This window comes from Puma concolor, chromosome A3 (genome assembly GCF_028749965.1).
Source record: "Puma concolor isolate L17-30 chromosome A3, mPumCon1.1.hap2, whole genome shotgun sequence".
NCBI lineage: Eukaryota > Metazoa > Chordata > Mammalia > Carnivora > Felidae > Puma > Puma concolor.
Window position 1 is genome coordinate 7312719 of NC_141669.1, and position 19775 is coordinate 7332493.

The following is a 19775-nucleotide window of genomic DNA, read 5'->3' on the forward strand; positions in this document are numbered from 1 at the left end:
AAATGTCTATTCATGTCTTCTGCCCATTTCTTCACGGGATTATTTGTTTTTTGGGTGTTGAGTTTGGTAAGTTCTTTATAGATTTTGGATACTAACCCTTTATCTGATATGTCACCTGCAAATATCTTCTCCCATTCTGTAAGTTCCTTATAGTTTTGTTGATTATTTCCTTTGCTTTGCAGAAGCTTTTTATCTTGATGAGGTCCGTCCTAATAGTTCATTTTTGCTTTTATTTCCCTTGCCTTAGGAGACATGAACAGACAATACTTTTTTTTTTAATGGTCATTTATTTTTGAGAGAGAGAGAGAGAGAGGGGAGTGGGCACGAGCAGGGGAGGGGCAGAGAGAGAGGAAGAGAGGGAATCCCAAACATGTTCCGCACTGTCAGAGCAGAGCCTGATGTGGGGCTCGAACTCATGAACCGTCAGATCATGACCTGAGCTGAGATCAAGAGTCAGATGCTTAACTAACTGAGCCACTCAGGTGCCCCCGGACAATACTTTTTAATGATAGAGTTATGAAACATTATCTTTTCTTCATTCAGGAGGCAGATACTTCTCAAGAAAAGCAAAAGATACTATGTGGTTCTACGGTGACACTTTGAAAGAGAAAAGAAAGAACCATCCAGACTATTAAGAACCTGATCTTTAGAATTACACAGCTAAAGTATTTGTTGGTTGGGGCGCCTGGGTGGCACAGTCGGTTAAGCGTCCGACTTCAGCCAGGTCACGATCTTGCGGTCCGGGAGTTCGAGCCCCGCGTCAGGCTCTGGGCTGATGGCTCAGAGCCTGGAGCCTGTTTCCGATTCTGTGTCTCCCTCTCTCTCTGCCCCTCCCCTGTTCATGCTCTGTCTCTCTCTGTCCCAAAAATAAATAAACCTTGAAAAAAAAAAATTAAAAAAAATAAAAAAAATAAAAAAAAATAAAGTATTTGTTGGTTATATTTGTACACTGGGGTTTTACCTACTACATAGAAAATTTGAATCAGAACCTGGAATTCTCTCTGACATTTTAATATGTTTAGGGGAACTTAAGATATTTATTTATTTTTGATTTTTTTAAAATACAATTTATTGTCAAATTGGTTTCCATATGACACCCAGTGCTCATCCCAACAAGTGCCCTCCTCCCTGCCCATCACCCACTTTCCCCTCCCCCCCACCCCCCATCTACCTTAGTTGGTTCTCAGTCCTTAAGACTCTCTTATGGTTTGCTTTAACTTAAGGTATTTAAAAAGGTTTAGGGTGCCTGCGTGGCACCCAACTCTTGATCTCGGCTCAGGTCATGATCTCACGGTTTGTGGGTTCAAACCCCACGTCAGGCTTTGCGCTGATAGCACAGAACCTGCTTTGGTTTCTGTCTCCCTCTGTCTCTGCCCCTGCCCCGCTTGTGCTCTCTCCCTCTCAAAAATAAACAAACATAAAAAAATAGATATTGTAAAAACTTTTGTTAACTTGACTAAACACCTGTCTAAAGTCTAAAGTAATATTCTCATCACAGTAAAATCTTCTTGGTGAGTAAATAAGCGTATGCAGAATTTTAACCTGATATGCAAGTTGGTGTATAATTTTTACTGAAGAGTATACCTATTTTGAATATACTCGATTTTGAAAGGAAAAAGGACCAAGTACTTTTAAGTTAGAAGCTTAGTCTCCTCAAATATTCAGTAATTGCTTCATGCTTTGAATGTGACTGTGCCAAGAATAGTAAGAGGAGTGCATCTGAATCCTGGCTTCACTACTTGTGACTTTGTGTGATCTTGGGCAAGATAAGCGACTTAAAACTTCCAGAAGAAGCAAACAAGCAATTGCCTAAATCAGGATAAGGGAAATAGCAAAGGGGGTGGCAGGAAAGGGTGCTATTCGAGATGGAGTGATGGGGGAAGGCCACGCCTCCCTGATGAGGAATCGTAGGGGCGAGTGAGCCATGAGGATATCTAGGGGAAGAAATGCAGAATTTCAGGACTGACTCAGACCTGCTGAGTCAGAGTCTACGTTTCAACACGGTTCCTAGGTGCTTCTTACACACACGAAGGTTTGAAAAGCCCTCTTCCAGATTAAGACCTGATGGTGGCTGGGATCAGGTTGTAGCAATGGAAATGATAAGTGGTAAGATCCTAGATAAACTCTGGAATAGAGTCGACCGAATTTCCTGACGGATTGGATGTGGGGTGTGAGAGAAAGAGAAGAGTCATCAAGGATGACTTAAGTTTGGAGCTTAAGCAGTTGGAAGGAAGGAGTTGCCGTCAACTGAAATTACAGGTGGAACAGGAAAATCAGTAGTTCAGTTGGGGACATGTGACGTTTGCGACACCTATTAGACATCCAAGAGGAAACTGCAGGTACTGTTAGATTTATAAGCCTTCAATTCAGAAGAGAGGTCTAGGCTGGAGATATAAATTTGGACGTTCTCTCTCTCTCTCTCTTTTTTTTTTTTTTTTAAAAATTTTTTTTTCAACGTTTTTATTTATTTTTGGGACAGAGAGAGACAGAGCATGAACGGGGGAGGGGCAGAGAGAGAGGGAGACACAGAATCGGAAACAGGCTCCAGGCTCTGAGCCATCAGCCCAGAGCCCGACGCGGGGCTCGAACTCACGGACCACGAGATCATGACCTGGCTGAAGCTGGACGCTTAACCGACTGCGCCACCCAGGTGCCCCTATCTCTCTTTTTTTTTTAATGTTTATTCATTTTTGAAAGACAGAGACACAGCACAAGCAGGAGTGGGGTGGAGAGAGAGGGGAACACAGAATCTGAAGATGGCTCCAGGCTCCAAGCTGTCAGCACAGAGCCCGACGCGGGGCTCAAACTCACAAACTGCAAGATCATGACCTGAGCCGAAGCCGGACGCTCAAACGACTGAGCCACCCAGGTTCCCCTGGACGTTCTCCATATGTATTACAATCATCAAATCTAAAATGCCATTATTTGGAAGATGCACCATTATTTTACATATCCCCGAGAAAGAAAATAATTCTGTAAATCAAACTGTGACATGCCATTGGTTGTAAGAAACACCCTGATGCCAGGGATATTAAAACATGGGGAAAGGAAGAGCATTTTGGAATCAAAAACAGTATAGTAGGTAGTATTTAAAACCACAAGACCAGATGATATCATCGAGGAGTAAAGACAGAGAAAGGAACCAAGGACTGAGTTCTGGCCCGCTCTAGGGTTAAGATGTTTGGGATAAAAGCAACATCAACAAAGAAGTCTGAGGACGAACTGGTAAATTAGGAGGAAGGTTGGAGAGTGAGGGGGCATCCTGGAAACGAAAGAACAAAGAGTTTCAAGAAGAGGGGAGTGATCAACTGTGAGAAATACTGCTGCCTGGCCAGGAAGGAAGAGGGCTAAAAATTGATGAGTAGAGTAGCGGGACCACAAGTTTGATTAGAATGACGTATAAAAGGGGTTCCTGGCTGGCTCAGTCTGTGGAGTATGCAGCTCTTGGTCTTGGGGTTGTGAGTTCAAGCACCACGTTGGGTGGAGAGATGACTCAAAAATTAAATCTTAAGGGGTGCCTGGGTGGCTCAGTAAGTTAAGTGGCGGACGCTTGGTTTTGGTCAGGTCATGATCTCATGGTCGTGGATCGAGCCTCACATCAGGCTCCACTCTCCTTCTTCCCTCTGCCCCTCCCTCCCTCAAAAAAAAAAGATGTTTAAAAATGACAAGAATGGGTATAAGATAGACTTGGAAGAGAGAAATTGGAGACAGTGAGTCTGGATAACTCTTCCAAGGCATTTAGCTGCAAAGTATAAAGAATTTATGTTGTAGATGGAATCCAGGAAAGGTGTTTTTTTTGTGTGTGTGTTTTTTTTAAGTGGGATAAATGATAGCATATTTGTGTACTGATAGGAATGATACAGGAGAGAAGAAATTTTCAATGGAGAGAGAGAGACAGTAGAAGTGAGGGATAATCTTTGAGTAGACGGGGTGGAATTGGGTGCCCAGAGGGAGAAGCTGGCTTTTTAGATGGGAGCTTGGATAGTTTGCCAGAAGAATCAGACAGAGAGTCAAGTTCCTGGCAGATGGTCGCCTGCATACGATTGTGGACATTATCTTCTGATTGCTTTGGTTTTCTCAGTGAGTCCGTGCTTATCTGCCAGTTTTATTGTGTACCTTGTCTCATGCTTACCTGTAGAGAGGGGAAATGCATAACAGAGGACACAAGCATCTCATCCCTGATTGATTGATTGATTGATTGATTGATTGATTGATTTTACTTTATTCTCTTGTGAGTTTCCTTAACATGAGTCTTACCTCTTCTTCCCAAGATTGAGTCACTTGGTCTGCACAACTGATAATGTGGCCTTTTGACTGTGATCAGTTTCCCCAAGGTAATGTCAGCTGATGAGGCCTTTATGTAGCCAGCCACATTTCAACAATACGTGTGTGAAAAATTAAACAACGGTCTAAGATAGTATATCCTTGTCAGTTAAGTGTTATAAATAGTAAAGTGCCACAGCAATTCAGGGAATCAAGAACTCTTCGGAAGAAGAATTGGTTGGGAGACAGCATGATAGAGTAAATAACGGATTGGAGAGATAGAGAAGAAAGGATAGTCCAGGGAGGGGAAATGGCATTATCGTAGATCCAAAGCGAAAATTCCCAGGTAGGCTCAGTGAAGATAAGCCAGCATTGCGCATGGGGTCATTATCGATGTGCCCATTGGTGTAGCTGCTAGAGCTACAAGGGAGATGTTGGTCACAGGGAGAAGGAAGCCTGATGTGTCTGTTGGCAACCTGTTTCCTTGCTTAGCCTTGTCTGCAGCCCTTCTCCGGGAGCATCGCCAGGAGCTGCTAGGGGACACCTGGTGGAGGGTAAGGTCTTTTGGTCTTCGGAACCTGGCAGATGGTTGCAGTTCTCTGGAGTAGTTTGCCTTATGGTGTTTCAGATGGGCAGGACTTGGTTAAGCTCGTGGAAATTAACTGCATTTTCAGTTCCCGTGAAATAATTTTATGTATATTTTGCAAATAGGTATTAGAAGATAACCAAAGTCATTCAGACTGGGATAGCGAGCCTGAGCTGCTGAGTGACTTCAGCTGCCCTTCTTTTGTTGAAAGTGGAACAGAGCCTCAGCCTGATGGTCTTGCTCAGAAGCCTTTCCCCATCAGCAAAGCATCACAATCAGGTAAAAGTGAGAATCAGACTACCTAGAATTTTAAAGCTGGTAATGTACCTTAAAAATAATTTAGTTCAGGGGCACCTGGGTGGCTCAGTTAAGCTTCCGACTTCAGCTCAGGTCATGATCTCACAGTCTGTGAGTTCAAGCCCCGTGTAGGGCTCTGTGTTGACAGCTCAGAGCCTGCAGCTTGCTTCAGATTCTGTGTCTGCCCCTCTTTCTGCCCCTCCCTAGCTCGCTCGCACTCTCTCTCTCAAAAATAAATAAATATAAAAAAAAAAATTTTAGGGGCGCCTGGGTGGCGCAGTCGGTTAAGCGTCCGACTTCAGCCAGGTCACGATCTCGCGGTCCGGGAGTTCGAGCCCCGCGTCAGGCTCTGGGCCGATGGTTCAGAGCCTGGAGCCTGTTTCCGATTCTGTGTCTCCCTCTCTCTCTGCCCCTCCCCCATTCATGCTCTGTCTCTCTCTGTCCCAAAAATAAATAAAAACGTTGAAAAAAAATTAAAAAAAAAAAAAAAATTTTAGTCCAGGGGCACCTGGGTGGCTCAGTCAGTTAAGCATCCCACTTCGGTTCAGGTCATGATCTCACAGTTCATGAGTTCAAGCCCCCAGTCGAGCTCCGTGCTGACAGTGCAGAGTCTGCTTAGGATTCTCTCTCCCTCTCTCTGTCTTTCACTCCCCCGCTCTCGCTCTCTCGCTCTCTCGCTCTCTCACTCTCTCTCTCAAAATAAAATAAAACTTAAAAAAATAATTTAGTCCAATCTTTTCGTATTTCAAGAAAAGGAATGTGGCCTAGCAAGAAGCAATGACTTGGTAAATTATATGGCTAGGAGAAAGGTAAATTAAATGAAATCTTAGGGCAGTTTTTTAAAAAGGTACATTGTCTCCACATGAGAATTTTTATGTGATTTTTATTTATTAAAATTTTTGAAGTTTATTTATTTATTTTGAGAGAGACAGAGCATGAGTGGGGTAGGGGCAGAGAGAGAGAGGGAAAATCTTAAGCAGGCGCCTCAGTGTCAGCACAGAGCCTGATGCAGGGGTCGAACTCACAAAACTATGAGATCATGACCTGAGCCGAAATTAAGAGTAGGACGCCTGAGCCACCCAGGCGCCCCTTTGTGTCATTTTTAAAGGGTGTTGAACAATAAGTGGATCCGGAAAGAACGAAGCTCAATAAAGATCATGTACGTGTGGGCTCAGAATTTCCAAAGAAAAGTTGCAGCAGAGAAATGATAGGTCTTAGCGAAATGATAAGATTGGTAAGAGTCAAAGATGATATATCCGACTTCTAATCATAGACTGAAGCAAAATTTATCGTATCGTGTGTGAGTTTCACTTTCTGATTTAATTCCATAATTTAAAATAGATAAGGAGTATATTTAAGGTAACAGGTATAGACCTTCCCCAACACATTTATTCATGATTTTAATTGTTTCTACACTACACTAAAAAAAAAAAAATAATAATAATAATAAAATAAACATGGTGGAAAACAGACCTCAGAGAACGGACCAGGCTCTTATTATAGATTACTGGAATCTTGATGTGTGCTGACAGAGTTCTTTGGGAGATCGCTTCCAAATCGTCTGGTGTTAGGGATTGTGGAAGTCTGGGTTGTATGATTACATATGGTTTTTAACAAAGCATTTCTTGTGTGGACTGCTTCTTTGCAAGTCTGTTCCCCCTAAAGAGCAAATTCCTTTTGTCAGCATATCTGCATTACTTGCTGGACTGCACAGTGACACAGATCTCAGACAAGTTATTTTTTGTGTCCAAAGAAGTAAAGAAGTTAGAATCATAGAATAATTGGGCCGCGGTGGATCTCTGGAGTTTCCTTTCCACGTTTTCAGGCGGGCCTGAACTCCACTGTCCCCAGGACTAGGTCTGAAGTCATCTAAGCCTTTTAGAGTACCATGATTGTTTCCCTATGTCTTTTTTATTTAAAAAACAATTTTTTTAATGTTCATTATTTACTTTTGAGAGAGAGACAGAGCACGAGCAGGGGAGGGGCAGAGAGAGAGGGAGATACAGAATGTGAAGCAGGCTCCAGGCTCTGAGCTGTCAGCACAGAGCCCGATGTGGGGCTCGAACTTACGAACTGTGAGATCATGACCCGAGCTGAAGTAGGACGTTTAACTGACTGAGCCACCTAGGTGCCCCAGATTATTTCTCTATGTTAAGAGTTTTTGTTTTGGTGTTTGCTTTTAGTAAATGGTGATCCTTAGAGCTTTATTTTAGTTTCTACATGTAAAGTGACTACTAATACAACCTTTATTTCACAACTATAAAATACAGAGCGTCACAAAGAAAATCATCAGTTATTGTGCCATCCAAAACCAAACTACTTTGCTGTAGATCATTCCAGAAAGTTTTTTATTCACGTATACATAGAGAGAAAGGGAGATGTAGTATTTGGTTTTTGTGAAAATGTAAACTATTTCTACATTCTTTAAATTTTTAATCAAAATTCTATATGCATGTAATTCAAATAGATTTATAATGCTTGATATGAAAAAAATTGTAGTCTGTTTTTCCCCTAAATGTGCTGTTCCCAAGAGACATTCATTTTCAGCTCTTCTGCAACCTCCATATCGCAAAAAAAAAAAAAAAAAAAAAAAAAAAGTTTATTTTTGAGAGAGAGAGAGTGCGTGAGCAGGGGAGGGGCAGAGAGAGAGGGAGTCACAGAATTTGAAGTAGGCTCCAGGCTTTGAGCTGTCAGCACAGAGCCTGATGGGGGGCTTGAACTCACCAACCGTGAAATTATGATCTGAGCCGAAGTCAGATGCTTAACCGACTGAGCCACCCAGGCGCCCCTGTAACCTCCATATCTCTATAGCATATGCTTATAGTATGACATCTTGATTTCTGCTGTTAAATTCCAACTACAGAAGATAAATCTTGGCTCTTTCACACCTTTCTCACTGTACCTTCCCCATGTAGTCACCAGCACACGATCGTGCATTTCTTTTTCTCTGTCTTCCAATACGATTATAATTTTTTCCTAGCCCAGCATTTAGTGTGAGCTATGTAACTTGCTATGATTATACTTTTCGTAGATCCTTTGGTTTCCTCAGAGTTGATAATTGTCGTCACTTGCTTAGTTTTCTATTTACTTATTACTAATCTATAATTTATTATTAGTGTATCTCCACACTTCCTCCAAGTTCTGAAAATCTCTCAATTTCTTAGCTATTCTACCAATTTCATCTTCAGAAGAAGTCTTGGTGGAGCTTCTGACCCACCCTTATCTACAATGAAATATCCCTAAACGTATGACAAGGCTGTCTTTGGGATCTCTTTACCACCATCCTGAAGATGCTCTTACCTTTTGTTAAGTTCCTTACTTCCTTGACCCTATTTCATCTTTCCTGGTTTACTCCCTTGTTTTTGTGGAGCATCTTTTCTTATTTTCCTGAGGATATTGATATGATAAGTGATAATATTTGACCTCGACTTGTTTTGTCCTCTGCTTCTTGTATTAGAGGTTTTCTTCAAATATTTATGAGGCTAATATGGCTGGTCTTCTTAAGAATAGAGACTGAGGGGCGCCTGGGTGGCGCAGTCGGTTAAGCATCCGACTTCAGCCAGGTCACGATCTCGCGGTCCTTGAGTTCGAGCCCCGCGTCAGGCTCTGGGCTGATGGCTCGGAGCCTGGAGCCTGTTTCCGATTCTGTGTCTCCCTCTCTCTCTCTGCCCCTCCCCCGCTCATGCTCTGTCTCTCTCTGTCCCAAAAATAAATAAAAAACGTTGGAAAAAAAAAAAAAAAAAAAGAATGGAGACTGAAAGGGGCGCCTAGGTGGCTCAGTCGGTTAAGTACCCGGCTTTGTCTCAGGTTATGATCTCACGGTTCATGAGTTCGAGCCCCACATTGGGCTCTGTGCTGACAGTCAAAGCTTGGAGCCTGCTTCAGATTCTGTATCTCTCTCTCTGCCCTTCCCCTGCTTGTGCTCTCTCTCTCTCTCAAATAATAAATAAAAACATTAAAAAAAATTTTTTTTAAAGAGACTGAAAAATTGAGTGAAAGCCTCGTATCCATAGGGAGTTTTGCTAGTTGCACTGTGCATGATCTAGCTGGATTATTTTCTTAGCAGGCCTCCAGCATTATCATCTTTAAATCTTTTCCCCCTGAGCTGATAGGATTTTCAAGAGAAATCTCTTTGAGTCATCTGTTTGGAGGGTGTAATCCTGGCTGTTCTAGGAACTGGGTGGGAAGAAGGCCTGAGAGGAATGTGGGGTGGGGGTGGGGGCTGTCTCAGTACTCAATATGTACACTTGCACTTCATCCTGCTGTTTTTCATAATATCCTGCTCTCAACTGTATGTATGACTGATATATGCCCTATTCCAGAGACCCTTCATTTTACTCTTTCCAGAGAAGAAACTTAACAATTTTCTGCCCAGATTGGGAAGCCTCAGGCATTTGCCAGATGGGGTTGGCATATGACTCTGAGCGTCTGACTGCTTCTCAATCAGACTTTCAAGTAATCTTTCTGGTGTTAGACCCACCTTCACCCGGTTTCCAAGATTTAACCGATTCTGGAGCTTTCTTTAGAGGTCCCCAGGGAAAAGTTACATCGGTTTATGGTTCTCCCTATCGCTGGTTTTGAATCCAGCTTTCTCGACGCTGCCAGGGCAGTAATCACCTGTCCATAGGCTTTCCAGCTTTTACAATTTTATTGCTGGGGCACCTAGGTGGCTCAGTCGGTTAAGCGTCCGACTCTTAACTTTGGCTCAGGTCATGATCTCATGGTTCGTGAGTTCGAGCCCCACATCGGGCTCCATGCTGACGGTGCAGAGTCCACTTGGGATTCTCTCTCTCGACCTCTCCCCTGCTCACGAGCTCTTTTTCTCTCTCAAAACTAAATAAACTTTATTTATTAAAAATATATATATTTTTAAGTTTATTTTATTTTGAGAGCGAGAGCAACGCGGTAGGGGAGAGAGAGAGAGAGAGAGAGGGAGGAGAGAGAGAGGAGAGAGAGCATCCCAAGCAGACACCACCCTGTCAGCACAGAACCGGAGGCGGGGTTCGAACTCATGAACCGCGAGATACGACTTGGGCTGAAATCAAGAGTCGCACACTTAACTGACTGAGCTGCCCAACAGCTGGTCTAGGGACTCTACTTTGAGAACCATCGACAGAAGCATTAAGTAAATTGGCATGCAGTATTCCATTGCCTGGAATTAAATTTCTATTCGTGTCACTTAGGTGGTTTTTAATTTGCTTCATATTATAGACGGTCCTGCCACAACGTGCCCTGACCTTGAGTCTTTGCATGTTCTAAAAATCATTTCACTAGGATGACAGTCTTGAACTGCTGGCCTGTTTGCCACCAAATAGTTATTGGGTTCCTCCTTTGTGCTAGGGCCCGCTCGAGGCCCTGGGGACCCGGTGACAAGCAAGGTCAGCCACCTGCTTAGATTGTAGTGGGAGGAGCTGGAAAATAAATGCACACATTCATTAAAAAGTTCAGTTACAGGGGCGCCTGGGTGGCGCAGTCGGTTAAGCGTCCGGCTTCAGCCAGGTCACGATCTCGCGGTCCGTGAGTTCGAGCCCCGCGTCGGGCTCTGGGCCGATGGCTCAGAGCCTGGAGCCTGTTTCCGATTCTGTGTCTCCCTCTCTCTCTGCCCCTCCCCCGTTCATGCTCTGTCTCTCTCTGTCCCAAAAATAAATAAACGTTGAAAAAAAAAAACTTTAAAAAAAAAGTTCAGTTACTGATAAATGCTATGAGGAGAGGATTTATAGGAGTTGGAAAAAAGGATTTTGAGGAGTAATTTGGAGAGTTTTATCCAAGAAAGTGGGGTTTTGGGGGGTCGTTCTTAGTCCCGCTTTCTACTTACCCTCCTTCCAGCTTTAAACACCAGCTGCATCATGACGGCTCGGAAATTTCTCTCTCGAGGTTCTTCTCTGAACTACAGATTTTTATACTCATCTGCCTACTCAACATCTCCATTTGTGCAGTTAGTAGGGCCTTCATTTAACACGTGTAATTCTGAAACCTTAATTTTCTTTCGTCGAACTTGTACTTCTGCCGCCCTCCTTGTCTCACTAGATGGCATTTCCGTTCTCCTGTTGCTCAGGCCCAAACTCTGAGAATCATCCTTGTCTTCTCCTTTTCTCTCATACTTCGTGTTCAGTCCATCAACAAATTCTTCTGACTCTGCCTTCAAAATATGTCCAGATTCCCACCGCTTCTCACCACCTGCAGTGCTGTTGTCCCAGCCCAAGTGCCCGTCATCTCTGTCCTGGCTGGTGTGTCCTGTGTCCACTCCTGTCCCCCGACAGCTCCGTTCTTCGTGCGGCAGCCGGAGAGAGCTTTTTGGAGACATGAATGGGATCAGGTGGTTTCTCTGTTTGAAACTCTCCAGAAACTCCTCAGAATACTCAGAATAATGTCCAAAATACAAAACGTGACCTAGCGAGCCCTGCGTGATATTTAAAAAAATATTTTTAAGTGTATATTTATTTATTTTGAGAGAGAGAGAGAGAGAGAGAGAGAGAGAGCGAGATCAAGCAGGGGAGGGGCAGAGAGAGAGAGGGAGACAGAGAATCCGCTCCTGACAGCGTGGAACCCCGATATGGGGCTCGAACTGAAAGACCGTGAGATCATCGTGACCTGAGCCAAAATCAAGAGTCAGGCACTTCACCAGCTGAGCCACCCAGGCGGCCCTATCGCTTTCTTCCTTATCATTTCCTGCCACTTTCCCTTCACGCGTGGTGCTCCCGCCACACTGGCTTCCTTGCTGCTCCTTTGAGTTCACTCCTGCTGATGAACGCAGTGTTCTTCCTGAGCTCCTCAAGACTTCCTGTCTGAATGTATTCACGTCGCCGCTCAGATGCCACCTTCCCCCGGAGCTTTCTTTCACCATCCATGTAAAGTAGCACCTGTCTCTTGTCTTCCCATCACTTTGTATGCCCCTGCGTCGCCATCTTCCTGTGTGGCCCTTACCACCGTCTGTCAGTTGCAATTTTTTTTTTTTCTCCTTAATAACCATCTCCCGTTGCTAGAATGTTAAGTTCCGAGCGATGTGCGACCCTGTTCACTGTCCGTTCCCCGGACCTAGAACAGGGGCACAGAGAATGAGAGGAGGGAGTGTTGAAGGAAGGAGCGAGGACAGACAGCGTCCTGTGGGGAAGGGTGCCTGGAGGGTGGGAGTGGGCGGAGGTGCTGTCGTGGCTGGTGTTTCGGAGAGCCCCTCACACAAGAGGGACACGTGGCTTGGGGCCTGGACCAAAGCACTTACACACTGTTTGCTTTGCTTTGCTCTGTAAGTGTTCTTCCTTTTACTTGTCTGAAAAATTGTTCCGGTTCGCTATGAAAACATTCAAGCAGGTCGAGTCCCTCTTTAGAATCTCAGCCCATCCCGCTCCCATAAAGAACCAACAGTTGTTAACCTTTTTAGCCAATTTTCTCTAAACCGTCATTGCTCTTTTTTGCCAGTTGCTCTTTGTAAGGATTGTATCAATGATAATTTGATTTTAAGATATCGAGAATGCCCCTTCGGATTTTTTTGTGGTTTTTCTTCTTTGGCTGTCCAAATAGTTATTTGCTCTTAAGAAAAAAAAAAAAAAAACTCCATTTATGTCTTAAGAAACAGCATCCATCTGTTCTGGATCTCTCGACGGAGTGGAATATTCGCTACGAAAGGAGAAGGGGATCGTGAAGATGACGGTGCCGAGGACACTTGCCTTCTGCTACCTGTCACTGCTGTGGCAGAGAGAGACAGTTACTCTCTCAGAGCTTTTGAGGTAAGCCGGGCCTCTCGTAGGATGACGTCTTTGCTGACTACCTGTGTGAACGGGGGGACAGCCTTTGGACATCTCGAGTCTGTCAAGGAGGCTTCAATTGAGGAACAGAACGGAAAGACTGGGTAGCCTGGCTTCCAGTTCCGAACTGTAACCCTCCCGGGGCCGGCAGCTCATCTCCTGGGTTTCTTTCTTTATATAAGTGAAATGATGGTATTTACCTTGCACGGTGTGTTGGAAAATTAATTATCTACCGTGCGTAGAATGCTTGGAAGATGAAAAGTAACACTTAAGTACCTGAGTAGTGGTATTAAGTATTTTGCATTTCTAAGAGAGAAGATGAGCAGAAGACCTTTACGTTGGCGAATATGGTTACTAGTAGTTACTCCAACGCACACATTGGTGCCGTCAAAAGCTAAAACACAGGCTGTCTGTGTTTATAAGATAAATTGAAAACAAAACTATTAGGAAAACCTGTTAGTAGATGGCCAGTGTTTACATTTTTCAAGATAATTTACAGTGTTTTATAGTTAATGAGTAAATTAGGGCATTGTGTGTAAGCCTTTCTCATTAAATAGAGGATGTGCCAAAATCATTAGCATGTTAATATCGCTCTTGCTTCATATATATATTCTATTTTTTTTTTAATGTTTATTTATTTTTTTTGAGATGGAGAGAGAGACAGCATGAGCAGGGGAGGGGCAGAGAGAGAGGGAGACACAGACTCCGAAGCAGGCTCCAGGCTCTGAGCTGTCAACACAGAGCCCGATGCGGGGTTGGAGCTCACGGACCGCGAGATCATGACCTGAGCCGAAGTTGGACGCTTAACCGACCGAGCCACCCAGGCACCCCCTGTATATATATTCTAAACAATAGCATTAGGTTTAATCCGTGTGTAGAGTGATTTTAAGAGCATAGGTTTAGAACCAGACTCCTGGGTTTGAATCCTGGCTATGCCACTTATATGTGACCTTGAGTAAATTATTAAATTTTCTTTGCCTCTGTTTCATCACTGGTGAAACGGAGCTAATAATAATAATATCTACCTCACAGAGTTGTAACCATTTCTAGTAATGAGCAGTCCATGAAAAGCACTCACCACAGTGCCTGGCACATAATAAGAACTCAATGCTAGTTATTATTGTTTCGTTGTCTTCATCACCATCATCGGTACTAGGCCCTTTGATTAAATAAAATGCCTCCAGTAAATGATGATAGTGCCTTTGAGTTTGGCCACATCAACCAAATAACAAGGCTTTTCTCAGGGGTGATTAACTCCGCATGCAGATAGTCCATTATTCAGTGAATTTTACTGTTAAGTTAAAAACCTCACCTTGCTCCATATGCCTTCACTGGGTGATCTCATCTTCTCCCAAGGCTTTAATTGCCATCTATACGATGATGACGCCGCCCAAATTTATATCTGCAGCCCAGACTTGTCTAGTGAGGGTCAGACCCGTCTATTCATACATACAGTTGCCTGTTGGACACTACTGGGGTGTCTTTACGGTATCTCGAAATCAGCATGGCGGAAAGAGTTTCGTCTTTCATTCAGCTCTCTCTCCATGTTTTCTTCCTTCGTAAATACCATGCACTCCGTTCCTTCCTATCCAGAAACCTCAGAATCCTTGACTCTTTCCTTTCTCCACGTCTGCAGTCAGTCATTACATCCCGTCAGTCATACTTGAAACCACATTTCTCCCCATCCCCTCTGGAATCCACCTGGATTACTTAGCAACCTCCCAAGGGGGTCCCGTGTCTACAGTCTCTATTTTCCTTTCGATAACCCAGAAACAACAATCAAATCACGTCGCTAGAGTTGGGTGAAGGGGCTGTCCAACTACCCACTTGGGTAAAGGAGCTGTCCAACTACCCAGTTGGATAAAGGGGCTGTCCAGCTACCCAGTTGAGTAAAGGGGCCATCCGGCTACCCAGGGCAATCTATAAGGGAGTAACAAGACTGCTAGAGATCTCACAAGATGTAGAAAATAGTACTCACCGGTAATTCCTCTTAGGGAGAATATTATATGTGTTTGGAAGGGTGGGGGCAAGATCCTACACCTTTGTCTCTCTCCCTCTCCCTCCTTCTTTCTCCCTCCTCCCTCCCCTCCCTTAAAGGAGATTTCTGAAGTACCTTCAAGGAGATTGGATCTAGTTGGCTGGAGGGCTTTTATTTTGCTCTGTAGGACATACAAATTTGGGAACCGAGCCTAATTACCTGGGGCAACAGGAAAGGAGATAGTTACCACTGATCCTCTTTCTCTATTTTTCTCAGAGAAGGAGCTCCAAGTCACAGGTTCTCAGAGTGTGGTCCCTTGACCGGCAGCAACAGCATCACCTGAGAACTTGTTAGGGATGCAAATTCTAACCAAATTCTAACCCATTCTAACCTTCTGGATCAGAAACTCTGGGGGTAGGGCCTGGTAGCCTCTGTTTTAATAAGCCATCCTGGGGAGTCTCATGGATGCTAACGCTGGAGAACTACTGCCAAACTTGGAAAAGTATTTAAAGAACATTGATTTGAAGGAAATACATTACTAGCCTGGCCCCAGTACCCATATTTCTTATACTCGTCCTACGTGTCACTGTTTGGTTTAATCCTTTAGCAACGTCCGTAGTCCTTAGATATAAATTCAGAAATCTTAAGGCAGCCTTTAAAGAAGCCTGCCTACTACCCCAGCGATAACAATAGTAATAAAAATAGCCAACATGCATTCATTCCACAAATATTTCTTGAATGCCTACTCGACGTAGGGGTTATTCTGGAGTCTAGACCCTTGAATTACAGTTGTGAGCCATACAGAACAAGTTCCTGCTCTCGTGAAGCTCGAGACCAGAGGAGGAAACAGATGAGCATTGAAATAAATGAAAAATGGTGAGTGAAGTGCTGTGTGGAAGACTGCAGTCAGAGGATGGCTACTGTAGACTGGCCATGAGGGAAGGCCTCACTGAGAAGCGCTTTGAGTGGGGGTAGAGCAGCAGTGAGTATCAGAAATACTAGGACTCCAGGTCGAGGGAGGTCGTCAGTGCCAGGGCCCAAAGCAAGAGCACGGTCTGTGTGATTAAGGAGCAGAGGAGGCCCGTGTGACGGGAGTAAGAATTTGAAGGAGTCGTAGGAGGGTGAGGACAGGGAGATAATAAGCAGGGACCAGATGTTTGTAAGCCAGGGTAGGAGTTTGGGTATTTTTTTTTAATTGAGGTATTATTCACATACAATAACGTTCACCCTTTTAAATGTGCAATTCAGGGGTTTTGAGTATATTTACAAGGTTGTGCAACCATCACCTCTATTTCCAGAGGATAATCGTCACTCTAGAAGGAAACCCCACACTCGTTAGGAATTTGGCTTTTAAATGTGATAGCAAGCCCCTGGAAGATTTTAGCAGGGGAGACGTTTTCCGACCGTTCGGGCAGCTCTGAGGAAAATGGATTCTAGGTAGGCAGAGGTGGAAGCAGAGGGACTGGGAGATCTTTTGCTATATTTCAAGCAAGAGACAGTGGTTTGGATTAGGGTGGTGGCAACAGAAATGGAACAAGGTGCATGGGCTCCGGATGTTTTGCAGGTGGACCCGGCTTAACGCCGATGCATTACTTCTTAAGCGATCTGTGATGGAGAACCAATTTGTTAAATTTCCAACCTGTCACAGATTAAAGCTTTTGGAAAATACCACCTCCCAATTATAAATAGAGACTCTGTTTTCAGGGAACGTGGTCAGGAGGGGCATATGGGACGCTTTTGGTCTCTGGCAGTTCCTCCGTCAGCTTCCTGGATTGATTCAGAGACCGATCTGATATACTTACCAAGATGAAATAGATTGTTCAGAGATTTGATTCAGTATCTCTTTTTTTGGAAAAGTTCTATATTTTTCTAAAAGAAAAAAAATTAAAAACCCACAAAACTTGGAAAGAGGTCATGAGCAGCACTCTTATAAATGGTGAAGATTGTTAAAACCCCAGATGGCCAAAACCTGCTCTGTGTGGATGTCTCGGTTTCCCCTGGTCAGGTTTATATTCCTTCCTGTGCTCCTACAGCACTGAGCGTGTGCCTCTGTAGGACACTGCGGCACTGTCTGTACTGGCTCATCCACAGCCATCTGTCTGTCCTGCTAGGACCATGGTGGGGGCTCTTCAGGTCTTATTCCCTCTGAACTAACCCTCACCCGGGGCTGTCGTAAATGTATTATCACATAGCGGGGATGACTACATAAATTAAGAATATATTCACATCATGGAATACTACATAGTTATAAAAATCATAAGCATGTAATATGCCCTGTATATAAAAAACCAAGAATGTAGTTCCAAAATAATTGAATACCGATCACTATGCACAAACACTTTTTGTAAATGAAAGAAATGAAGGAACACTAGGTGAGGGTGGTTTTCCCTATAGGGCTGCTCCAAAGAAGCCTGCTTTATCATTAAACTCCACAAAACACCATTTTTTTAAATGTTTATTTATTTTTGAGAGAGAGAGAGAGAGAGAAAGAAAGAAAGAGAACACGAGTGGGGGAGGGGCAGAGAGAGGGGGAGACCTTGAATCCGAAGCAGGCTCCGAGCTGTCAGCACAGAGCCCGACGTGGGGCTCGAACCCATGAACCGTGGGATCATGACCTGAGCCAAAGTCAGACGCTCAACCGACTGAGCCGCCCAGGCACCCCCACAAAGCACCGTTTTTACATACTACTTAATTCTCAACTTTCAGTAGACTAAAAAGTTAAATCACATTTTTAATCTGAAACTAAAGTTGAATCAACATTCTTTAACACATAAAAGGCTAAAAACTAGATGTCAGGTTAGCTCTAGCAACAGCAGAGACTTTGACCCAAAGCATTTGTATGCTAATTTATTCCTGTCTTTATCTTATTTTCCTTAACCATTTTCCTATTTTAAAAGTCTAACAGGTGCATACGTATATATGGCCCAGGTCGCAAGACCCCAGGCCTCACTCTGTGCTCGTCCCTGCTTTAGTTTTCTCCCTACCATCTTTTCCTACTTGACAGACTGTAGATCCCAGTTGTTTGTTTTGTTTGTCCTCTCTTTTCACGGGACATAAAACTCCTCGGGAACAAGCGTATTTTCCTGTTTTGTTCATTGCTATGTGCCCACAGCCTCGAATAGTGCTGGGTTTTAGTTCTCGATAAATTTCTGTTGAATCAATGAATGAATTGTAAATAAATATGTGTGTGTATTTATATACATATATAGGTGCGATTTTCTTCAACTCAATAATTTACTCAAGATATTTGATCAGCTACCGGGTACTGGACATTGGGGTGGAGTGATAAGCAAATGGGCAAGGTCCCTTCCCTTAATTATTTCCAGTGGCAGGTCCTGGTGACAGGAGGGTAGACAAGGGAGCTGTTCTAATGAGGAAAATGGGTCCAGGAAGGTCTCCCTGAGGAAGTGATTTAAAAGAGCAGACGCTGGGGCGCCCGGGTGGCTCAGTCGGTTGAATGTCCGACTTCAGCTCAGGTCATGATCTCACAGCTCATGAGTTCGAGCCCCGTGTCGCGCGCTGTGCCGACAGTTCAGAGCCTGGAGCCTGCTTCCGATTCTGGGTCTCCCTCCCTCTCTCTCTGCCTTCTCCCGTTCATGCTGTCTCCCTCTGTCTCTCAAAAATAAACAAACATTAAAAAAAAAAAAAACGTAAAAGAGCAGATGCTAATCCTGCGAGGGGCGCGAGGGGTAGAAGGATGCCGTGTCTGCAAGCCTGGCGGTGAGTTGACAAGTAGGACACATACTTCCTAGAAAGACTTAATCTATTTAGAAGCTTAAGAGATCATTAGATAATTGGCTAAGTGCTTTCTCCACACGCGGGCACAGAGAATCGTTGATATGTTCCGATTGATCATCTTGTGGCAGAAACGACGTTCTCAGCTGAGTCTTACCTTGTCTTTGAAATACGATGTTTTCAGCCCTTTTGTCTACTTTGCGAAATCAGTACATACTCCTTACTGAAGCTTTCTTTTCCAAAATACAGATTTGTTGAAGAGGGACACATTCCTTACATAAATGCTTTTCAGCATTTTCCAGAAGAGATGAAATTATATGGGCGTGACAAAGGAATCTTTGCTATAGAGGCAAGTTATTTTCTTTTTTTACTTGGTGGTCACTAATAAGACACAAAAACAGTATGGTGATTCGTATTCCTTTCCTGACTTACTCTTTGGTGTCGGCACTTTTTTAAAAACTGGCATCTAGTTTTTGTTCTGCCCGTTTGTCATAATTTATTTTCCTCACGTGGTTTCTTCTAATCCTTTAGGGTATCCTGAAAAGACAGCTATAGCGTGAGGTGTGCGTACCGCCAATAGGTATATTGTTAAGACTGAACTTTAGAAGTGTTATGTAGAGACCTTTAGGTAATCTCAAGTTAAAAAAATGTTTTTTGTTATTTGCATACTATGTTGCTTTTGAGAAAAAGAGAAGAAAGTTATTATCTTGTTTCAAGAGGTGCAATTTTCAGTCCTTTGCTTGTTAGTCTTTTTCTAGATCCGTCTTCAGATGTCTCCCGTGGAAGGGCTTCTGTCCCTTTAATTAGGAGTCTTTATCACTGTTTATAGTGCTCAGATTATCTTCTCTTTGCTCTTCATCAGAAGGTTTGCGGGATCCTAACTATAACTATTATCCTCTGTTTACCCACTTAAGGAATTATTGTTACAGCCTTCCCAACCTTCGCCACCTTACATCGTCTGTGGTTTCATTCAAGAGACATTTGTGATCCTTACTAAACCCCTGCATAAGTCTGGTTCACTGTCATACCAATTTTACATCTCAGCAAACAGCTCGGGGAGACAGAACGAATGCCAAGGCCATACAGTCGGCAGTCTCCAGCTTGGAGCTACCGAACTTGCAGCCTCTTCCTCACTGTGTCATCTTGGGCTCTGTTCGCCTGCCGCTCTGCCCTC

General features: G+C 43.7%; 1 protein-coding gene across 6 annotated transcripts in view; it reads left to right on the plus strand.

Annotated features, from left to right (window-relative positions):
* The window catches only part of TAF1B (TATA-box binding protein associated factor, RNA polymerase I subunit B), a 69098-nt gene that overhangs the window by 11800 nt on the left and 37523 nt on the right, over positions 1-19775 (plus strand). For all 6 annotated transcript variants that reach the window (XM_086699987.1, XM_025927343.2, XM_086699989.1 and 3 more), the window contains 3 exons: positions 4975-5128; positions 12714-12870; positions 18851-18950. In XM_086699987.1, the coding sequence (XP_086556113.1) occupies positions 4975-5128; positions 12714-12870; positions 18851-18950 (411 nt within the window). The remainder of the gene's footprint in view (positions 1-4974; positions 5129-12713; positions 12871-18850; positions 18951-19775) is intronic.